Here is a 19,564-nt window from a genome sequence, read left to right on the forward strand (position 1 = left end):
CGGATGGACAAACTGTGCCCTTACTCTTACGGGAATCGGCAAAAAGCCGCGAGTAATGAGTATAATGGGCAGGGACACTATGAATATAGTGCGGTACAATAAGTTGGGAATGTGGGTCTCACTGGAGGCGTGCCAGAGTTAAGTCCCTGCAGTCACGCTATTCATCTGTGTTCTCGGTGGCTCAGATGGATGGAGCGTCTGACATGTACGCAGGAGATCGCCGGTTCGAGTCCCGGTCGGGGCACACATTTTCAACTGTCCCCGTTGACTTATATCAGCGCTTGTATGTAGCTAGGGGTATTCATTTCATCGTACTTTCAAATACTTTTGGTCAAGTACTTAATTTCGGTAGGTTGGTAATATGCAGAAGCGGTTAGCAATTCGGAACATTTGAGGGACGATTACCAGTTCCGACGCTGGACTGATGATCAACCGAAATATCCAGAAAACTTTGACAGAAACAGGTGGTGGAGGTGGGAAGGAGGGGTGAATTTATGATCAGTTCATTCCTAGGACAAGATTGTACATTGTTGAGGAACAAATTAAAGTTGCGTGTGTGTAGAACAGGAGATATGCGCGTCGGCTTCATCACCGGTCTCCAAAGTTCCGTCTGCGGTGCGCTTAGTTTTTAATTAAAAACCACACCAGCAGTGGCGCTAGGAGAGAAGGAGCCAGTGGAATGCATCGCATGTGGTCCCACATTTGGCGCTACCCGTATGATCCGCGCTCCAGCGTCTGTTCCGTGCACATTCCTCGCGGATAACTGCTGGCGGAATGCAGCAGGGGGATCTGGAGTACAGCTGGAGGAACGCATCACGGCACAGGAGTGCTGGTGGCGGACGGCATTCCTGAGCGCCTGCTCCGCATGCCATCTTAAGCTGCGTACACGCGATGCTCCTCATTTGCGCCTCACGATTTCCACAGGTAGCATAACGCCCGTCGAAGGGCTTACCTTTCCGTCCTTAGCAGGAATCTGGCCAAGCGTGAACAGTCTGATTCGTCTAGTAGCATGTACTGTCGTATCCTGACATAGGTGGGAGAGGGAGAAAAGGGATTAGTCTGCACTCCTGAACGGTACAAAGCAGAAGGCAGAAGGACAATACGCAGTGAAGGCATTTAATTGTTTTCTTCTATCTGAGCCAACACTGCTACAGGCATTTACTAGAAATGTAGGTAGTGAGACTCGGTAGGTAACTCGTTGTGGAGACTCTTGGACAAACAGGGTTTTGAAATAGCTGTTCATTCCAGTCAGAACTAACTAATGCACTGGAGACTAGTTCTAGGGTTAGAAAAAGCATGAATAACACTGTTGCAACAGAAACCAGGGCAGAAGTCCCAGGAGTGGATGCTAACCACAGTGACAAACACTAGCAGCATCGTAAGGCAACAACTTAGTTGCAAAACAAAACATAGTGAATGTGACACTGTCCACTGAGGCACTCCAAGTGAGAGAGCAGACTTACGAAGAGCTGGACTGACGCTGGAGTCAACGGACGCGGATTGGCGCCCAGATCGTCTGACTCAGATCGCTGCCAAAATGCGGAATCTAGGGTTTTTAAAGAGTCGCGTGGGGGCACTGTTTTTCCCACTTAAGCCACCAAGCCAAGCCCGCAGGTCTCTTGCAGGCTCCTGCTAATCACAGTTTCGTTACTTCCCCTCTACTGCTCCTAAGGCGGGGATGTTAATGCAGTTGCGCTAACATTATTCAGGTGATAGCTAAACGTAATTGCTCTGCCAAATAAGGCTTGCAACATTATTGTTATACATCATTTAGCCCCGACCATCGGGCTCCCCGGAGTAGGGACTGCTACGTCAGCAGTTCTTTGCCGTTTTCGCTCTCTTTCTAACCCTTGTGAGCCTACTTACGTTGCTGTTCTCAGGGCTGGTATCAAGCAGGCTTTATCGCTAACACGTGTCTGTTCGTTACAGAGTTCTACGGTGGCAACCTACCACAGCGTCTAGACGACATATGAAGTTACATGTTAATTCCTTGAAGAGTAACTAGCGCCCTGGGACCGCGTCTGGAGGCGTCTGCATTTTCGCAGGGCTCTCCCCTTACGGTTTACTTCATGTAACAATGTCTCTACTAGTTTCGTCTGCCCTCAGCATCGTCTCTGCTTCCGCGCCTGTCCTCCTTTCTCACAGCTTCAAGGCAACACTACAGTAGCAAGGAATAATCAGTACATTACAGTACTTGTAGAACTCTGACGGGAATATATCTTTTTGAAATTCCAACCTTAGCTTGCTGTTGGCGAGATGCCTCTAAACATACCACTCAACGCTACCAAAACACAGCCAAGTACCTTGTAAGCCCACTAATTCATTATAAATTCGCATAATTACCCGTTCTTTAAACTTGCTTTCTTTTTTCAAATTGATCGATAAGCGTGGCACATTGAAATTTCAAGAATGTCACACGAACACAGTTCCTTAAAGACACTCACGTCTCTCGTCATTCGTAGATCAGCCACTCGATTCACCACCTGCAATTTCACTACAATACAATGCTAAATAACGTTCGGCGAGTCTCGTATAAGCCGTAGTATTTACTTGACGTTCCATATATACTCTTCAAGAGAGAAAGGAGGAAAAAAGCGACGCATTAGAAAAGGAATTTTACGAATGGGATAGAAATCGGTAGCTGTGATGTATATGTACAGACAAACAAATGATTACAACTTCAAAAAATTTGAATGATTGATTTTTTTTTTTTAAAAAAAAAAAAGAGATTCACAAATTGAACAAGCCACAGACGCGCTGGTGCACCCCTGGCATTTATGCTAGCAGTTATTGACAGACCCTTCTGAGGAATGTTGTATCAAATTCCGCCCAATAAAAGAATAAATTGTCAGTTGTAGGCTGTGTTGTGCTTTATTAAACTCGTGCTGTTAGCTAATTTAGGCCGTGATCCATTATGAAACACATTTCTTATGTCATGAATTACATATGGTGCTCGTTACACAAAAGAATTTGATGAGCACTGTACGTAATACATGACAAGGGAAATGTTTGATAATGGCTCACGGTCGAAATTAGCTAACAGCACGATTTAAAGAAAACGCAATTCAGCCTGCAGTGGGCAGTGTATTCTTTTATTAAACACGTAGAGGCTGTGGATCCCCACGGAAGCTAAATCTTCAAATTCTGTCCAGTTGGGACGTTAGATCGTTAAAATCCCGATCTGGTTGGAGGGCTGTGTCCATAATGCTTCAAAGGATCTCAGCTAGGGAGAGATACGGCGGTTTAGCTGACCAAAGTAGTGTTTGGCAAGCACGAAGATAAGCAGCAGAAACTCTCACCCTTGCGGGAGGGCATTATCTCGCTGGAATGTAAATCCAGGATGGCTTGCCATGAGGGCAACAAAACGCGGCGTAGAATGTCGTCGACGTGCCAATATGCTATAAAGATGCAGAAGATGACAACCAAAGGGGTTCTGCTATGAAAAGAAATGCCACACCGACCATCACCCCTGCATATCAGGCCGCCTCTAGACAAGTCTTCGGCCTGGAATATCATTGACTCGAGTAGAATTGTCTTCAGCGAGGAGTGCCGGTTAGAACTTATCCACAACGACCAGCGAAAACGTGAGACGTGTAATCGTAATGGCGGACGAAGACTTCTGGCATAAGGCAACCCTCATTACGCCAACGGCTTTGTCAAATAGGACGGAGGAGCGTACAGAGGTTCAGGGCGCTCTCTTGCCCTTGGGGTAGGAAACAGCTTCTAAAAGGCATGAGGATGCAGAAGGCAATGGAGACCACTGCATTAAAGACAAATAATGTGTGCCCACGGGACATGTGGCCTGTAACTGAAAAGTTTTATGATGATCTCTCCACTGGAGAATAATTCCGGTCTAGTCCCCTATTAGGATCATCGGGTGGGGACTGCCAATTGGGAGGTGACCACGAGTAAAATACTGAATGGCCAACGATAAGGTAATGTTCTACGAGTCGGGCAGTGGAGTGGCAGAAATTTGAACGTGGTAGGGAAGCTAGAAATGCTAAGGGTCAATCTGTATATAGTGAGGATAACTGAAGTGAAATGGAAATACGGCAAGGATTTCTGGTCATATGAATATAGTGTAATATCAATAGCAGCAGAAAATGGTATAACGGGAATAGTATCCTTTATGAATAGTAATGCAGGGCAGAGACAGTTACTGTGAATAGTTCAGTGATAGGATTGTTCCCATCAGAATCAACGGCATTCCAACACCAACAACAATAGTTTTGCTGTATATTTCCGATGGTAACAATGAATAATGTTGAAATTTCATAAAAGGAAGATCTATGCTTCGAAAAGGCGGAGATACAGGAAGGTCTCAGTTTACGTAATTTACGCGGATATTTCGAAATCAGATACTGGATTTTAACGCATACCGAGGAGCAGATATAGACTCAACTCGCAATTTAATGCTGATGAAGAGCAGGCTGAAGTTTAAGAGACAAGTTAAGAACAATCAGTGCGCAAAGAAGTATGATACAGAAGTAGTAACGAATGAAGAGATATGCTTGAAGTACTCTAAGGCTATAGATACTGCGATAATGAATAGCTCACCAGGACTTTCAGTTGAAGAGGAATGCCATCCCTAAAATGGGCAATCCAGTAAGGTGAAAAAAAAGCAGAGGTACAGGGAAGGTAATTGCAAAGAAACGATGAATAATAGAATAAATAGTTTAGTTCCACGACGAAAGAAGGAGTTGCAAAAATACACGGCGAACATGAGGAATACATAGGAACAAGTCACATAGGAATGAAATAAATAGGAAGTGTAGGGAAGCCAAGGCAAAACCGCTGCATGAAAAATGTGAAGAAATCGGTAAAAGAAATGACCATCTGAAAGACTGAACATACAGAAATGTCAAAACAACCTTCGGCGAAATTAAAAGCAACGGTGGTAACGGTAAGAATGCAGTGGGAATTCCACTGTTAAATGCAGGGGAAAGAGCAGATACGTGGACAGAGTATTTTAAGGGGGCTCTCTGAGGAGGCGGAATTGTCTGATGACGTGACAGAAGAAGAAACAGGAGTCGATAGGGAAGAGATAGAAGATCCATTATTAGAATTTAAAAGCGCTTGGGAAGAAGGCAGAAAAGATAATAAGATTTTATCAGAATCCCTAAAATGATTGAGTGAAGCGAGAAAAACACGACTATTGATGTTTGTTAGTAAAGTGAATGAAACCAGCGCTACACTACCGACCTTCCGGAAGAACGTCACCCACACAGTACCCTATTTTGATTGAAAGACCCAATAAGTGCGAGAATTATTGCACAATCAGCTTAACAGTTAATGATTCCAAGCTGCTGACAAAAATAATACAGAAAAAGGAAAAGAGAATTGAGGAACTTTTATATGACGATCAGTTTGACATACGAAAGGTAAGACACCAGAGAGGCAGTTCTGACGTTGAGATTAGTAATGGAAGTAATACTGAAGAAAAGTTAAGTCCACATTCTTAGGATTTTTCGACATAGAAAAAGCGTTTGGCCATGTCAAAAGACGCAAGATGTTAGAAATTCGGAGGAAACTGAATCAATAGACAATATGGACAGTAAGAATATAAGAACAAGAATTAAGTGCCCTGATTAAAAGGCTTATAAGATAGGGATGTGGTCTTTCGCCTCTACCGTTCAATCTATAAATCGAAGAATATTTGACAGAAATAGAAGGAACATTCAAGAGTGGCATTAAAATTCAATGTGGGATGCTGTGAATAATACGATTCGCTGATGACATTACTATGCCGACTGAAAGTGGACAAGAATTACGTGATTTGTGAATATAATGAACAGTGCAAGGACTACAGAATATGGATTGAGTAAATCGAAGAAAGACGCAAGTAATAAGAAGTTGCGGAAATGAGAGCAGCAGGAAACTTAACATCAGAATTGATTATCACGGAGTAGACGAAGTTAGAGAATTCTGCTACCTTGACAGCAAAATAACACATGATAGACGGAGCAAGGAGAACATAGAAAGGGCGTTTCTGACCAAGAAATCTACTAGTATCAAACATAACCCTTAATTTTAGGAAGAAATTTCTGATAATGTACGTCTGGAGCATAGCATTATGTGGTTGTGAGTTATCTGCCCTGAAGAGAAACGCAGCAAGTCGGTTGAAACATCCGTAATTCAGTTGCTTTAGTGTTTTACATTGACGCGACGTAACATATAAATTTTTTTATTCGAAATGACAATGGCCGTGAAAGATTACGAACTTATATAATGGGGTAGTCTATACTGTTTCACACATGTCAACATTTTGCGCTATAACTGCAGCGTTGCCCCGTTTCTCGTCACATATCGTCAGCATCTGTCTCGTGGAATGTGACTCGTAGAAATGGGACAACCTGTATATGTTTGTCTGTTTAACTACTGAATGAGCCTCATATGTTAGCAGTCCATCCGCCAGTTCATTTGATAAGCTACTTAGTATACAGGGTGGTCCATTGAAGGTGAACGGGCCAAATATCTCACGAAATAAGCGTCAAACGAAAAAAACTACAAAGAACGAAACTAGACTAACTTGAAGGGGGAACCAGATAGCGCTATGGTTGGCCCGCTAGATGTCGCTGCCATAGGTCAAACGGATATCAACTGCGTTTTTTTAAAAATAAGAACCCAAATTTTTATAACATATTCGTGTAGTACGTAAAGAAATATGAATGTTTTAGTTGGACCACTTTTTTCGCTTTGCGATAGATGGCGCTGTAATAGTCACAAACATATAGCTGACAATTTCAGACGAACAGTTGGTAACAGGTAGGCTTTTTAAATTATAATCCGGAACGTAGGTACGTTTGAACATTTTATTTTGGTTGTTCCAATGTGATAGATGTACCTTTGTGAACTTATCATTTCTGAGAACGCATGCTGTTACAGCGTGATTAGGCCTACCCGTAAATACCACATTAACGCAATAAATGCTCAAAATGAAGTCCGTCAACCTCAATGCATTTGGCAATACGTGTAGCGATATTCCTCTCAACAGCAAGTAGTTCGCGTTCCGTAATGTTGGCACATGCATTGACAATGCGCTGACTCATGTTGTCAGGCGTTGTCGGTGGATCAGTATAGCAAATATACTTCAACTTTCCCCACAGAAAGAAATCCGTGGACTTCAGATCCTGTGGACGTGCGGGCCATGGTATGGTGCTTCGACGACCAATCCACCTGTCATGAAATATACTATTCAATACCGCTTCAACCGCATGCGAGCTATGTGCCGGACTTCCATCATGTTGGAAGTATATCGTCATTCTGTCATGCAGTGAAACATCTTGTAGTAACATCGGTAGAACATTACGTAGGAAATCAGCATATATTGCACCATTTAGATTGCCATCGATAAAATGGGGGCCAATTATCCTTCCTCACATAATGCCGCACCATACATTAACCCGCCAAGGTCGCTGATGTTCCACGTGTCGCAGCAATCGTGGATTTTCCGTTGCCCAAGAGTGCATATTATGTTGGTTTACGTTACCGCTGTTGGTGAAGGACGCTACGTCGAAAAATAGAACGCGTGCAAAAAATCTGTCATCGTCCCGTAATTTCTCTTGCGCCAAGTGGCAGAACTGTACACGACGTTCAAAGTCGTCGCCATGCAATTCCTGGTGCATAGAAATATGATACGCGTGCAATCGATGTTGATGTAACGGTCTCAACACCGACGTTTCTGACATTCCCGATTCTCGCGCAGTTTGCCTGGTACTGATGTGCGGATTAGCCGCGACAGCTGCTAAAACACCCACATGGGCATCATCATTTGTTGCAGGTCGTGGCTGACGTTTCACATGTGGCTGAACGCTTCCTGTCTCCTTAAATAACGTAACTATCAAGCGAACGGTCCGGATACTTGGAAGATGTCGTCCAGGATACCGAGCAGCATATATAGTACACTCCTGTTGGGCATTTTGATCACAACAGCCATACATCACCACGATAGCGACCTTTTCCGCAATTGGTAAACGGTCCATTTTAACGCGGGTGATGTATCACGAAGCAAATACCGACCGCACTGGCGGAATGTTACGTGATAGTACGTACTTATACGTTTGTGACTATTACAGCGCCATCTATCAGAAAGTGAGAAAAGTGGTAAAAATTAAAACATTCATATTTCTTTACGTACTACACGAATATGTAATAAAAAGGGGAGTTCATATTTAGACAAAAAAAAAAAAAAAAAACGCAGTTGATGTCCGTTTGACCTATGGCAGCGCCATCCAACGGGCCAACCATAGCGCCATCTGGTTTCCCCCTTCAAGCTAGACGAGTTTCGTTCTTTGTAGTTTTTTCGTTTGACGCTTATTTCGTGAGCTATTTCGCCCGGTCACTATCAATGGACCACCCTGTATAACGAGTTGAAGTGCGTGTAATTGTGTACAGACATGCGAAGTTCAGAAGAACGCGAAATCCCGAAGATGGGCTAAAATTTACAGACGCCCGAAATTTGGCACGTACTTCGATGCGAGATGCCTTTAATAGGTTCCACAACGAAACATTGTCTCGAAATTTGGTAGAAAATCCGAAGAAATTCTGGTCGTATGCAAAGTACACAAGCGGCAAGACGCAGTCAATACCTTCGCTGCGCAGTGCCGATGGTACTGTTATCGACGACTGTGCCGCTAAAGCGGAGTTATTGAACGCAGTTTTCCGAAATTCCTTCACCAGGGAAGACGAATGGAATATTCCAGAATCTGAAACACGAACATCTGCTAGCATGAGTTTCTTAGAAGTAGATACCTTAGGGGTTGCGAAGCAACTCAAATCGCTTGATACGGGCAAGTCTTCAGGTCCAGATTGTATACCGATTAAGTTCCTTTCAGATTACGCTGATACTATAGCTCCCTACTTAGCACTCATATACAACCGCTCGCTCACCGATAGATCTGTACCTACAGATTGGAAAATTGCGCAGGTCGCACCAGTGTTCAAGAAGGGTAGTAGGAGTAATCCATTTAACTACAGACCTATATCATTGACGTCGGTTTGCAGTAGGGTTTTGGAGCATATACTGTATTCAAACATCATGAACCACCTCGAAGGGAACGATCTATTGACACGTAATCAGCATGGCTTCAGAAAACATCGCTCTTGAGCAACGCAGCTAGCTCTTTATTCGCACGAAGTAATGGCCGCTATCGACAGGGGATCTCAAGTTGATTCCGTATTTCTAGATTTCCGGAAAGCTTCTGACACCGTTCCTCACAAGCGACTTCTAATCAAGCTGCGGAGCTATGGGGTATCGTCTCAGTTGTGCGACTGGATTCGTGATTTCCTGTCAGGAAGGTCGCAGTTCGTAGTAATAGACGGCAAATCATCGAGTAAAACTGAAGTGATATCAGGTGTTCCCCAGGGAAGCGTCCTGGGACCTCTACTGTTCCTGATGTATATAAATGACCTGGGTGACAATCTGAGCAGTTCTCTTAGACTGTTCGCAGATGATGCTGTAATTTACCGTCTAGTAAGGTCATCCGAAGATCAGTATCAGCTGCAAAGCGATTTAGAAAAGATTGCTGTATGGTGTGTTAGGTGGCAGTTGACGCTAAATAACGAAAAGTGTGAGATGATCCACTTGAGTTCCAAAAGAAATCCGTTGGAATTCGATTACTAGATAAATAGTACAATTCTCAAGGCTGTCAATTCAACTAAGTACCTGGGTGTTAAAATTACGAACAACTTCAGTTGGAAGGACCACATAGATAATATTGTCGGGAAGGCGAGCCAAAGGCTGCGTTTCATTGGCAGGACACTTAGCAGATGCAACAAGTCCACTAAAGAGACAGCTTACACTACACTCGTTCGTCCTCTGTTAGAATATTGCTGCGCGGTGTGGGATCCGTACCAGGTGGGATTGACGGCGGACATCGAAAGGGTGCAAAAAAGGTCAGCTCGTTTTGTATTATCGCGTTATAGGGGAGAGAGTGTGGCAGATATGATACACGAGTTGGGATGGAAGTCATTACAGCATAGACGTTTTTCGTCGCGGCGAGACCTTTTTACGAAATTTCAGTCACCAACTTTCTCTTCCGAATGCGAAAATATTTTGTTGAGCCCAACCTACATAGGTAGGAATGATCATCAAAATAAAATAAGAGAAATCAGAGCTCGAACAGAAAGGTTTAGGTGTTCGTTTTTCCCGCTCGCTGTTCGGGAGTGGAATAGTAGAGAGATAGTATGATTGCGGTTCGATGAACCCTCTGCCAAGCACTTAAATGTGAATTGCAGAGTAGTCATGTGGATGTAGATGTAGACATTGGTTTGATTTGAAATTTAGTGTCCGAGTTCTACTATCGCCTTTGTTCTTCGTTTTAAAATCAATTCTCATTATGACGTACGAGTAAGTCTAACCGTTCATGACACTGTTTTTGTAACTCTGAGCTGAAAAACACAGCAAAAGAATTTCGCTATACGTAGCCACTGCGTTCCTGCTGGACAGCGTGGAGAGTCTGTTTAACTAGCATTTCTCTACAAGATGACGGGGGATGGGGATGGGGGTGGGGGGCGTAGCACAGTGTGAGGTATTCTTGACTGTTGGCTGTGTGTTTGCAGGTGCGGGGCTGCCTGCCCGCCATGGGCTACAGCTTCGGCGCGGGCACCACGGATGGCCCCGGCGCCTTCGCCTTCCAGCAGGGCACCCGCTCCAGCAACTCACTGTGGGACACCGTGCGCGACTTCCTGGCCACGCCCACGCAGGATGATGTGGCCTGCCACGCCCCCAAACCCATCCTCCTCATGACCGGCAGGGTGAGTACGCCGCAGTGTTCTGTCGAGCTCTGGCTACCACTTCAAGGAACGTGGCACACTGCACAGATTTTGCTGTCGCTTCACAAGCATACAGTAAAAGGGGTAAAATTGGACACTGATCTTCCGTTTGTATCCTAGGATCTATTCCTCCCATTTTAGACGCTATTTAGTAAACTACCTAAGAGACCCAGTGTTGACCTGATACTTATTCATAGCTGTAACCAAGACTTCGTACATGTGGAATTGATTATTGACTTCTAAAACTTGTTTGTTTACAAAGTTTGAAGTACGAATCGTGTTTTTTAAGTAAGTCCCGTTTTGAAATTAAAAGAAATTGCTAAGATATCTTAATAATTTTATTTTGCATGAAAGCCTGTACCTTAATCCTAGCACTGACGCCATTACAGTCTGATTCTTCCTTGTTCACGTTGTGTACTGAGTGTTTAAGATGCCTCCGATAATCGTGGGTCCCGCCGACTGTCAAGTAGGGGCTGTTATAAGATTTCTTAATGCTACAGACCTAAAAGCGATCGATATTCATCGTAAGATCTGTGCAGTTTAGGGAGAAACCATTATGAGTAATGGAATGGTAAGAAAGTGGGTAAGAGCATTTAAAGATGGCCGCACAAACGTGCATGATGAATAACGGAGTGAGATTCCTTTGGTCGTTAATGAATGTTTGGTGCACGAAGTGGACAATGAGGTGCGAGAAAACAGACGCTTTACGATTTCCTCCTTGCGGGATGACTTTCCTAATGTTTCTCGTAGTGTTTTGTATGGCATTGTGACCGAAAATTTTGCGCACGTTGGGTACCGAAAATGTTGAATGATGTGCACAAAACCAAACGTTTAGACAGTGCATAGATTTTCCTTGATCGGTACCACAGCGACGGTGATGATTTCTTAAGCCAAATTGTTACGGGCGATGTAACATGGGTGGCGTACGTCACACCAGAATCAAAGCAACAGTCCATGAAAGTTGAGAAGGGCATCGTTTTGCTGCAAGACAATACCCGTCCGCATGTGGCAAATAAGACCAAAGATCTCATCACATCTTTTCGATAGGAAACTATAGATCATCCGCCGAACAGCCCTGATCTTGCGCCCAGTGACTACCATCTGTTCCTACACTGGAAGAAACACCTGAGCGGTCAGCGTCTTCAAGACGATGACGAAGTCAAAACAGTGGTGGTGCAGTGATTCACAAGTCAGGCGGCAGACTTCTATGAGGCTGTTATTCAAAAACTGGTACTACGTTATGACAAGTGCCTCAATATTGACGGAAATTATGGAGAAAAGTAGTTTAAGGTACACGCTTTCATGTAAAAATAAAATTATTGACGTATTTTAGCACGCCTTTTTTAAATTTCAAGACGGTACTTACTTAAAAAACACACCTCGTAGTATGATTGGAGAGGGAACAGCACTTCTGGAAGAAAGTATATGGCGGCGATATGGCTCAGCTGCATTTTGCGGGATTGTTTCCAGGACGGATTTTCACTCCGCATTGCAGTGCGCTGTTATATGAAATGCCATCGCAGATTAAAACCGTGTGTCAGATTGAAGTTCAAACTTGGTCTCTTTGTCCCACAAGTTATCCAGGAGCACGTCCGTGAAGTTTACAAGGTAGAAGATGATGTACTTGCAGAAGTCATATTCGGGTAGCTCAGCTGGCAGAACACTTGCCCGGAAAGGCGCGGCCCAGCATGAAGCTTTAGTCTCCCAGGAAGCTCTTAACAGCTCACACTCAGCTGCAGAGAGAAAAATCACTCATGATGCTGTAAGTAGGCTGTTTAGGTTTTTTTTAATTGGTAACGCTACATAGCGCTCTGTATGGAAATCACTGGCTGTGCTGTGTGCAGTCTGTGGCTGGTTGGCATTGTTGTAATGTTCGCCATTGTAGCGTTTGGCAGCTGGATGTGAACAGCGCGTAGCGTTGGGCAGTTGGAGGTGAGCCGCCAGCAGCGGTGGATGTGGGGAGAGAGATGGCGGAGTTTTGAAATTTCTAAGAGTGGATGTCATGAACTTCTATATACATTATGACTTTTGAACACTATTAAGGTAAATACATTGTTTGTTCTCTATCAAGACTTTCATTTGCTAACTATGCCTATCAGTAGTTAGTGCCTTCAGTAGTTTGAATCTTTTATTTAGCTGGTAGTAGTGGCGCTCTCTGTATTGCAGTAGTTCGAGTAACGAAGATTTTTGGTGAGGTAACTGATTTGTGAAAGGTATAGGTTAATGTTAGTCAGGGCCATTCTTTTGTATGGATTATTGAAAGTCAGATTGCGTTGCGCTAAAAATATTGTGTGTCAGTTTAAGCACAGTCATGTATAATTTTTCTAAGGGGACGTTTCATATGGCGACCCTGCCAGATTTTTCTAAGGGGACGTTTCAATGCACACTGTGTAAGAGAAAGAAAAACGGAAGACGTGTTGAACATCAGTTTGTATTCGAGAAAAGTAAACATAATACCAAAAATAACAGATATTCCGAATTTACGATTATAATTGTTAGGAATTTTACTGCTATGGTTCAAGTGTTGTATGTGTCTTTTCTGATAGGAAATTAACAGTAGAAAAGTGCAAAGCAAAAATGTAGACAGAAAAATACCTCGGACACAATCTAATGGTTATACTTCAAGTACTATAAATATTACGATTTTTATTTTAGAAGATTTGTAAACTTTGTTGACTCTTCAGAACAGTGGTAATAATGGACAGAAATATGGCTTAAAATAGAAGTGAACGGCAGCGAACTACTAAATTCACACTGGACTGAATATCGTCAGTTCACCAGACGCCAGCAGTGGCGGCGTATTTATTGCCGTGTAGAATTTTTACTTTTCAACAAAAAAATAATTTGTCTTTACGCTGGTGTAAAATATTATAAAACTGGTTCGCTGGATGATAACTGATAGCACCAACAGGTTATCTCAAAATGTCATTCCATTCTGTAAAGTAGAGTTTGACGACATGTATGTTACAAAAGCAATATGAACGTTGCGAAAAAAACAGTTTTTGACAGAAAATTATACGGAATTCATACTACATTGGGTGGTTATAAAAAGCGACGTATATTCCTATAAGAGGCAGTACTGGTCAAAACTAGTATAGTGATATGTGCTGAAACTAGTATTTGTTGAGATATGCCTGACCGAGATCCACAATTCACGGTCTACATCTTATTTACAGATCACACCAGAGATGGCATAGTAAATTGTCACAATATACAGCGTGGTCCACTGATCGTGACCGGGCCAAACATCTCACGAAATAACCGTCAAACGATAAAACGACAAAGAACGAAACTTGTCTTGTTTGAAGGTGATAACCCGATGGCACTATGGTTGGCTCGATAGATGGCGCTGCCATAGATCAAACGGATATCAACTGCGTTTTTTTTAAATGTGAACCCCCCAAGTTTTAATAACATATTCGTGTAGTACGGAAAGAAATAGGAATGTTTTAGTTGGATCACTTTTTGCGCTTTGTGACAGATGGCGCTGTAATAGTCACAAACATATGGCTCACAATTTCAGACGAACATTTGGTAACAGGTAGGTTACTTAAATTAAAATACAGAACGTAGATACGTTTCAACATTTTATTTCGGTTGTTCCAATGTGATAAATGTACCTTTATGAACTTACCACTTCTGAGAACACATGCTGTTACAGCGTGACTGCCTGTAAATACCATATTAATGCGATAAATGCTGAAAATGATATCCATCAACCTCAATGCATTTGGCAATACGTGTAATGACATTCCTCTTAGCAGTGAGTAGTTCGCCTTCCGTAATGTTAGCATTGACAATGAACTGACGCACGTTGTCAGGCGTTGTCGGTGGATCACGATAGCAAATATCCTTCAAATTCCCACAGAAAGAAATCCGGGGATGTCAGATCCGGTGAAAGTGCTGGCTATGGTATGGTGCTTCGACGACCAATCCACCTGTCATGAAAATATGCTATTCAATACCGCTTCAATCGCATGCGAGCTATGTGCCGGACATCCATCATGTTGGAAGTACATCGCCATTTTTTTATGCAGTGAAACATCTTGTAGTGACATCGGTAGAACATTACGTAGGAAATCAGCATATATTGCACCATTTAGATTGCCATCGATAAAATGGGGACCAATTATCCTTCCTCCCAAATGCCGCACCATACATTAACCCGCCAAGGTCGCTGATGTTCCACTTGTCGCTGCCATCGTGGATTTTCTGTTGCCCAGTAGTGCATATTATGCCGGTTTACGTTACCGCTGTTGGTGAATAAGGCTTCGTCGCTAAATAGAACGCGTGCAAAAAATCAGTCATCGTCGCGGAATTTCTCTTGTGCCCATTGGCAGAACTGTACACGACGTTCAAAGTCGTCACCATGCAATTCTTGGTGCCTAGAAATATGGTAAGGGTGCAATCGATGTTGACGTAGCATTCTCAACACCGACATTTTTGGAATTCCCGATTCTCGCGCAATTTGTCTGCTACTGATGTTCGGATTAGCCGCTTCAGCAGCAAAACACCTACTGGGGCATCATGATTTGATGCAGATCGTGGTTGACGTTTCACATGTGGCTGAATACTTCCTGTTTCCTTAAATAGCGTAACTATCCGGCGAACGATCCGGCCACTTGGATGATGTCGCGCAGGATACCGAGCAGCACACGGCCGTTAGGCATTTTGATCACAATAGCCATACATCAACACGATATCGACCTTTTCCGCAAATTGTAAACGGGCCATTTTAACACGGGTAATGCATCACGAAGCAAATACCGCCAGCACTGGCGGAATAAAGCATTACACCACGTACTTATACGTTTCAAACTATTACAGCGCCATCCACCACAAAGCTAAATAGTGGTCCAACTGTATAATTTATATTTCTTTACGTACTACACGAATATGTAATAAAAATGGGGGTTCATACTTTTTAAAAAATCTAGTTGATATCCGTTTGACCTATGGCAGCCGTTTGACCTATGCTAGCGCCATCTAGCTGATAAACCATAGCGCCATCTGGTTTCCCCCTTCAAGCTAGACGAGTTTCGTTCTTTGTAGTTTTTTCGTTTGATGCTTATTTCGTGAGATATTTGGCCCGGTCACTATCAGGACCGTCCTGTGTGCACATATGGAAGATGGAAATCCTCGAGCAGTCGAGATGGTGGAGCTCAAGGTTTGCTTCGGTATGGGCACGATTTCTCGGTGACAGTTTCATAGGGCCACACATTTTACCAAACAGATTAACAGGAGTTGCGTATCACCGATTTCTGCCCTATGAATTATCAGCGCTGCTGGAGAAAGGTACCTTTGTGGGAACAACGGCTATGGTTCATGCACGACAACATCCTAATTTCTACAGACAGAGCAACAATAGCTCGCCGCAATGTTTCATTGGGGATGAATTGGTAGAGGGGCCCGGTAGAATGGACTCGTCGTTCATCGGACCTAAATTGTTTAGGTTTTTGGCGTCGGGGACATTTAAAGTCACTGGTTGATACCTAATCCATCGACAGTATGCAAATGATATAAGAGAGCGTGATGGCAATCCAAATGGAGCCAGGTGTATTTGAAAGAGAGCATGATTCACTGCGACGAAAGGCTGATGGATGTGTCAGGATGCTTGGAAACCACTTACAGTACAGCTGTAGTGTCTCCTTTTACCTTACAGAGAGGTGGGAATGAGAGGAAAGATTGGCCTATATCTGAACAACTATTGGTTTCCAGATGTATCATTATGGGAGCGTTTCTTCTAATTGTGGCCAATGCTACTTTCTGTAGGAGTACGTGATACTTTTTTAAACACACTACGTTTTAACGCCCGTGCTAAATCATGAAAAATTCGTAGTCCATTTATAGCAAGTCGTTTTTTTTCTTGCCCTTCGTGCTTCTTTTTCTGGCTACTCTGGGTGTCCTGCAGATGACCACAAAATAGGTTTCGCGTTTATCTATACGCTTAAATCAAAATTTTAAAGAGTAACAATGCACCAAAACGCTGCTTCGACACCCACTCCGTCCAGGGATAACTTGGAAGATACGTAACCATCAATGAGTCTCAATCCAACACACCAATAAATGTGAGAAGAGCGGAAAGGGACCACATAATTTTCAGAACAATGAAAAATGTTCGATAATGTCTAAAATATGTGTTCTCGTTTCTGTGCATACTGTAGTAATTTAATTCATTCTGTACATGCTCGTATCGATCTGAAAGTTGTTGAAATCCAACAGGAGTAAATAACATCGTTGAAAACAAATGATGCCAGTATTCTGAAACAGGACTTCTTGTCGTTTTGGGGAAATAATACCGGCCTGGCAAGAGGCCCCTTCTCTAAATCTCACTGCTCTGTAAAATAGTATCTCCTAAATTCTATGTGCATTTTCATGAACTCATAATAGCTTCGTATAAAAAAGAGCGTTTTGTGAATACAATAATATCAGGCAAGTGGTCCCTTTTTATATGAGAGCTATAGATGCCTACATAAGTTACTAATCTGTTGCTTGTAGAAGTGAAACGACAGCTGACAGCTGACATTGATGGAAATGAATTTGCCGACCGTATCTTTGTCAAAGAAAATGGGAAAATGGAGCTGTTGGGTTTCCGGGTGCACTGGTGACAAATCAACGAAACGATTGTCTTTTTAAAAACATTAGGACCTATTGCAAAGAAAAGTAACAATACATCGTGTGTCGTGAAGTACAACCACAGCCTAAAGTCAGTGACATTGAGGATCCTGAGAAATAAGAGCAGGATGAGCTATTAGAAAACGGTCTTCAGCCCCTTCGGATACTTCGGCTTTAGAAGTAGAAAATCAGATCCTTTGGGCACTATAAAATATGGGGTATCAGAAATTATTTTTGGATTTTTTGTCAATTGAAAATTATGGGTGTTTTTTGGCCCATTAATGGCAATAAAATAAAATCATTGATCTCAAAGGTGCTATAAGACTGAATAAAAACACAATATTTTCCTGAAAGAAGAGCTGTGTCTGGTACGGTAATTTTCCTCAATTTGGGGACAATTTATCAGGTTTTAAATGTCTGCATATTATGATGTGATAAACGTATGAAGGGGTTAACCAGTTAATGTGTAATCTCAACTTCAAAAATACGTACCATTTGATAAAGGACAGTCTCAGGATTATATACATACAGAATTGGTTTCTTAAATATTTTAAGTGAGACAACGGTAATAAAGTGAAACTTCAAAATGCAGTATCTCAAAACACCCATTTTCCAACGGAAATATTCAGTTTGTCAAAAGTCTCATTTAGAAACAGGAATCTATTTTTTTAATTGTTCAGAATTTAATGCTGAAAATATTACTTACAATAGCAGAAAATAAAAAAATTTTCAGCCCCCTTTTCGCTTTCCGTCCCACGCACACAGTCCTTTGGAAAATAATTTTACATTATTGCACCTTTTGCATATGGCTGCAGTGAGTGACTTATTAGTACTTCGTGTTTTACCATGCAGACATCTGTTTTCTAGTTCCGGATTGTCAAGGTCTCTACTGATTGATTTCATAGCACCAGTAACAATTTATTGCAGGTATTGGTCATATTTGTAGGGGTTTTTAGGTTCCACAAGGCTGTTGACATAAACACGTCGACTGTGAGGTTGAGGAGGGAAGAGGTAACTTCATGAATTTGGGCCAGCTGAAGCCGTGTAAAGGAATATTATTCATACTGCTTTCCTCGTTCCTTCCAACTCTTCAGTACTGGTCTTAATAGGAACTTCTTTTGGAAGCTCGGTCCCGTCTGATAAGTTTGTGCCCTTAATGCCGTCACTCAGCCTGAAACCCATTCTGTTGTGTTCCGTACATTCAGGTTTTTCTGCTTGAACTTATTTACCATGTGTCTGTTTTTACAAATTAGCTCTGTGGTGTGCCAGTCGCGCATGAACGTTGTATGAAGCGTTCTTTCTATCGGATTGCCACAGGGGATAGCATGATACACCACTTCAAATCACTTGTTTCCAGTCATCAAAAGTGAAGCGCTGACCACAAGAAATGTGTGGCTCATGAGGAGCTGCCCGCTACGAAAATTGGTTATGCTAGCTGAAATGCTGGTAGCACTTTGAAACGGATGAGAAGTTCCTTTCCCTAACTTCATTAGATTTTTTATGGCCTCTTTCCGCAATACGCGACGGTCGCTCTGCATCGGTACATGATGTCTGCCCGGTTTAGCTACGATTGTTTCTTCACGTTTCGACTTCACAGTCACATCACCGACAGTGAACTGTGGTAGTCTTAGAAGGGTTGAAATGTCCATGATGGATTTGTTACTCAAGTGACATCCAATCACTAGTCCACGTTCGAAGTTATCGAGCTCTCGTGACCTATCCCTCTGCTGTTAATGATAACACAATATTCTCCGTCTGCTTTTATATTGTCAGGTCCGCTCTCGTGGCATGTAGCGGTCACCTCCGCAGTGCACAAGGATGTTTTGAATTTGTACAGTGTTCCAGAAGACCGTTATGCATGGAAAAATCTCGAAAAGGCAGTGGATGCCAAATAGCTGCTTCTTATGATAATCATAATCATCACGACGCTGATAATGAACCATCAAAACAATCTTTTATTGTACGATAACTATATGCCCTCAATTTTTCATATCTTCAGTGTAATTTAGCAGTGTGCACTCCTGCTGGTCTCGAAATTTCATGGCCCATTACATCGTTGCGGAATGCACGCCGCACCGATTTTTCTCCTTCTATTGCAAATTTTCCACTTTGCCACCGTTTCACATAATTGTTATGCACAACACTCTGCACGTGTGTCGCTTCCTCTGCGTGTGAA

At 42.7% G+C, this 19,564-nt stretch overlaps 1 protein-coding gene across 8 annotated transcripts in view; it reads left to right on the forward strand.

Moving 5' to 3' along the window:
* The window catches only part of LOC126336504 (neutral ceramidase-like), a 489,135-nt gene that overhangs the window by 388,949 nt on the left and 80,622 nt on the right, over window positions 1–19,564 (forward strand). For all 8 annotated transcript variants that reach the window (XM_050000278.1, XM_050000277.1, XM_050000275.1 and 5 more), the window contains one exon: window positions 10,561–10,755. In XM_050000278.1, coding sequence (XP_049856235.1) covers window positions 10,561–10,755 — 195 coding nt within the window. The remainder of the gene's footprint in view (window positions 1–10,560; window positions 10,756–19,564) is intronic.

This window comes from Schistocerca gregaria, chromosome 2 (genome assembly GCF_023897955.1).
Source record: "Schistocerca gregaria isolate iqSchGreg1 chromosome 2, iqSchGreg1.2, whole genome shotgun sequence".
Taxonomy (NCBI): domain Eukaryota; kingdom Metazoa; phylum Arthropoda; class Insecta; order Orthoptera; family Acrididae; genus Schistocerca; species Schistocerca gregaria.